This window comes from Mastomys coucha, unplaced genomic scaffold (genome assembly GCF_008632895.1).
Source record: "Mastomys coucha isolate ucsf_1 unplaced genomic scaffold, UCSF_Mcou_1 pScaffold15, whole genome shotgun sequence".
Lineage (NCBI taxonomy): Eukaryota > Metazoa > Chordata > Mammalia > Rodentia > Muridae > Mastomys > Mastomys coucha.
The window spans coordinates 152,666,052-152,670,772 of NW_022196897.1; the positions used below are offsets into that span (position 1 = coordinate 152,666,052).

Sequence of the window (4,721 nt, forward strand, 5' to 3'; positions counted from 1 at the left end):
CCCAGGGAAGGCGATATATGAGAACACAGGGGGATGCTTTCAGGGTAGGAGGGCCAGGGGCTAAGGCAGACAGCAGAGGCTGGAGCTGGAGCAGGCACGGGCAAGGCAGAGGGCAGGATTAGCAAGCAGCCAGCTCGGGGGCAGGCTCCACAGGGGAGCCAACAGGGCTTCTTCACCCACTGGAATGGGGGGAGAGCAAGTTGGGGGACATAGATAAGCCAAGGTTTGCCTGAGAAACCACCACCATGAAGTGGTTGATTCCTGGAATGGAGACAGAAGGTAAGATAGGAGGGAGTCATTCTGGGGAGGATGAGAGCCAGCATGCAGAGGGACAGGAATGATAAGCACCATGGTTATAGCAGTGTTGCTCCTAAATGTCGACCAGTCAATGGATGGACAGTAAGGCAGAGCCCAGCTCACAGGGGAGTAGTACTCGGTCATGAAAAGGGAAGGAAGTATGAACCCAGGCCACATAGTGTGAAGTACATCCTACCAAGTGACAAAGAGTCAGACACACAGGCATAAGATCTGTGACATTGAGATCCTTGAAGAGCCACCAGTGGGAGACTCAAGGCCCAGGTTGGAGTCTGTTACTCCAGCTGTGTGGATCCAAGGCTGTGTCAGCAGCCAGGACAGGACCGAGCCACAGCAAGGGCCAGGAACCATCATCAGCAGACAACCGAAAGGTCCAGTCTCAGCCAGGGTCCCATTGGGGACCTGCTTGCTACATATCAGGGCGTCACCCCAAGTCTGAATCATCTCCCTGGAAACACTGATGGAAAACTCAATAAAGCTTGAAAATGCCAACTGTCTATCCTGAGCCTGGGCTGAAGAGCCGAAATAGAATGTTCCGGCTATTCTTAGGCAGTGTTCAAGTTCAGCTTTTGGGGCTGTTCCCAAAAGGCTTTCACTCTTGCCTACTCCTCCCCCACCCCAGGCTCCCCAACCCTGTAGCCTGTGCCACAGGAAGCTCAGCGGGAACAAGGGGCCTCATAGACCGGAGAACATCTGTGGGTCCATGTTTGCCCGGCTGAAGGGACAGGCTGGGGCTGGACTCAGCTGCTGCGCTCATGGGGTCATCTTTTAGAATGCCCTGGAAACTGTGAGCCAAGGAGGCCCCCCAGGAGGGTGTAAAAGGCCCTCAGCCCGGCTGCTTGCTGATACAAATGTTCCAGTGGCAGAAGCCAAGGCGGGGACACTGGGCAGTTGTCCGTCAGGGAGCATGCATGCCCCCACAGGACTCTCAGGCCTCGCTGGCTGGTCCCCAGCAGTCTCCAGGCTCCCGATACATGCAGCAGCAGGAGAGAGCAGAGAGAGCAACAGTGAGCACGGCTGTCAAGAGGGCAAGGCCAGACCTCCACCACTTCCTGTGGGTGCTTCCTGCAGAGGCAGCCAGCGGTTTGCCCCAGCTGCCGCCTCCTCCCTGGGGCAAGACCCCTGTGGGACTAAACCCCAGGCTCTAGAGAAAAAGGGACAGGCCTCAGGTCCACCAAGCTCTGAGGCCACATAAGTCCTCCCACCCAGCTTAGTGACACACATCACAGACCCTGCTTCTCTGCGAGCTCCTGTGACCCCAGACTTGGTCAAGACCAGACACCTGTTTGGCTCAGCCCTTGGGCTGTGCAAGCAAGGGTTTTTCCTCAAGGGTCAGATGTTCAAGACTCAGAACCCAGAAAAGTCGACTAGCCACTGAACCATGAAGCCATCAGCGTTCACAGGCCTCATTTAAGGAACTGACTAGGCCTACAGACTTCTCCCCAAAGCATGGGAGAGACTGAGTTCCTAAGCATGCTTCTTTAGTAGATGTATGACTCTGGAGCTAGGGGTAAGTCCCTAGAATGAGACTGGTCAGCAGCAGCAGCTCATGTGCTCTGGGGCAGCCATTTATTCCCTTCTCTGTGTACCAAAGGCAGGCCTCATCGGCCTTCCTGGCTACGCTGCAGGGGGTGTGCACTCACTTCAGAACAACCCCGGAAGCACTACTGTTAAAAGTTCGGCACCACAGAGGAGAAACTGAGGCATAAGGAGCGGCATGACTTACTCAAGCGCTAACAAACTGCACAGCTGCAACTCGGACATAGGCAGCCACAGACTGCAAAGCCCAGCACTGAGGCAGGGCTGCTGAGGTACCTGACAGGGCCAGAGAGCGCACAGCCAGGCTTGCCAGCAGCGCCATGTCCTCTTGCTCACTTTGGTTTGCCTTGGGGGGGTTGGGGTTTCCTCCCCAACAAGGAACTAGTGTAAATGCAAAACAAAAGGAGGGGGGAACAAACTGAGGGGGCACTGCCTCCAAGGTGATAGCTCACACTCCACAGCCAGATCGACCTGCAGCTTCCGAGCCCAGACTCTTCACTGCCCGTGCCCTCGCTGAAGCCACAGGAGGATGCGGCTGAGCTTCCTGTGGATCCCCTCAGAGGTTCAAGCGGCCGTGGCTGGGGGAGACAGAGGAAGAGCTGAGCTCTATTCCCACAACTACTTCTGTTAGTACATTGTCCTGGGTGGGCTGGGGAGATGACTCAGTCCTGCTGTGAAAGCAAAAGGAGCTGAACTCCAGATCTGTGCTCACGTAAAAGCCACGTATGGCAACACATGGTTGCAACCCATGCTGGGGAAACATAAGACAGGAAGGCAGGGTCCTGAAGCTCAACAGCCAGCCAGCCTAGCACAACAGAGAGCCCCAGGTCCCACTAAGGTGCTCTATCTCAAACACAGGTAGATGGCTCCTAAAGAATTGACCCTAAAGGTTGGTCTCTGGTGCCCACACATACATACCCCAACACACACACAAGAATATGGCCCCAGCAGTGCTGACAGCACCAGGATCCTGTCAGCTCAGATACTCAAGGTCATTTACCTTCTCCAGCACAAACTGAAGGTCAAGATCTCCCTCAGAAGTTCAGGGAACAAAGACAGAGGTAGTCCCTGTGAGCAGGTTCATGAATGAGGCATGGACAGTCAGTTGGATTAGCCTGCCAGCAGGAAGCCCAAGAGCCAGCCATCAGACAGGCGTTGGGACAGAGTCAGGGTTGGTACCAGCCAACAGCCATCATTTGTAAAGGCCAGGAAAGCAGGACCGAGCAGCAGATGGGGACAGGGCCATCCATGCAACTTGGGACCTGACCAACTGTCTCTTCTGAAGCTGAAGATGAAGCTGTCAAGGGTCAGATCTGCCCTGGACTGCTTGGGCAAGACCATGCCAAAGAAGCAAGCAGGGAAGGTGACAGCAGGTTCATGGGTGGCTTGCCAAGTCATTCCATACCCCCCACCCCCCACAAAAGAGCCCAGGTTTTGGTGCCAGCCTGTCCATCCCTCCTTGGGGCTGTGGCATATGGGTTCCAGTAACTGGCTGAAGGTTCAACTCTTTTTTTTTTTTAAGATTAATTTTATTTATTTTATGTGTATGAGTACACTGTAGCTGTACAGATGGCCGTGAGCTATCATGTGTGCGACTGCTGGGAATTGAACTCAGGACCTCTGCCAGTCCTGCTCTCTCTGGTCCTGCTCGCTCCAGTGTAATTCACTGTAGCTGTCTTCAGACGCACCAGAAGAGGGTGTCCGATCTCATTATGGGTGGTTGTGAGCCACCATGTGGTTGTTGGAATCTGAACTCAGGACCTTCTGAAGAGCAGTCAGTGCTCTTACCCACTGAGCCATCTCTCCAGCCCAAGGTTCAACTCTTGAGTAAAAAGTAATCTGTTCAGGAGCAGAGCACCTGACCCATATCTCAGCCAATCAGAACACAGTCCTGCTCTACACACTGTCATTGGAGTAGAACAGAATGTGGGGGCCCATCTCTGCCAATCAGAGCATAGCGCTACTCAGCGGCTAATGACCAACTCAAGGGAAATGCAGTGGTCTAAGGAGGATGGAAGATGATCAGAGATCTAAGCCAAAGTTTCCTATGACTGGCTGATGTCAAACCACGTGACTCAAATCCAAACCATTAAGAATACACCATTCCCTTAGCCACAGATGGCTGGCCACAGCCGGAGTGACTCTCAGGCTGTCCGTCAGAACTCTAAGAGAGAAACTCGCTGTCTCCTCCTGACTTTAAACTTGACAGGGTGTGAGTCCAGATGTCTACAGCCATCTGCTATCTCACTAGAGATGAAGTTGGTTGTGGAAGCCCAGAGAACAGCAGAGAAAGAGGCAGAAGCTGGTCCAGCCTGGCCTAGGGCCAGCTCTGCCACTAGACACCACAGCTCCTAAAAACTAACAGCTTCTCCTGTCAGTGGCAGCCTGGAAGAGCCCGCCACTTCTGCCTGGGGACAGGTCCGAGGGAGTCTCACCTTGAGCAGGAGTGGGTACTTGCAGATTCTCTGGATCGGGGACAGCAGGTAGCCCTCTAGAGGGATGTCAGTGGTCTTCCGGCCGCCCAGAAGCATGCAGCTCTACAAAGGGACACGACAGCACCATTAATAGAATGGAAGAACGACACAGGAGCGTGCGTGAGAACTCTCAGAACATAGTGTCGATAAGTGCTCAGGAGCAGCTAAGCGTCCCTAGGAGAGGGGCGGATGCTGGAACGCTGCAGAAGGCTTTATGGGGCCACATGCTGGGGCCTGGGGCCTGATGTCACCCACACCATGGTCAGTGTGGCACGTGGGGTCACGGCACAAACGTACCTCAGCAGTTGAGATGGACCATAGAACTGCAGAGCCAAAGACTTAGACTATCGAGATTTTACAGACAACTTCACCATTCTGACACACATATACACG

At 54.1% G+C, this 4,721-nt stretch overlaps 1 protein-coding gene across 1 annotated transcript in view; it reads right to left on the bottom strand.

Moving 5' to 3' along the window:
- The window catches only part of Prex1 (phosphatidylinositol-3,4,5-trisphosphate dependent Rac exchange factor 1), a 149,348-nt gene that overhangs the window by 60,918 nt on the left and 83,709 nt on the right, over positions 1 to 4,721 (bottom strand). The window contains exon 5 of the mRNA XM_031372802.1: positions 4,290 to 4,391. Coding sequence (XP_031228662.1) covers positions 4,290 to 4,391 — 102 coding nt within the window. The remainder of the gene's footprint in view (positions 1 to 4,289; positions 4,392 to 4,721) is intronic.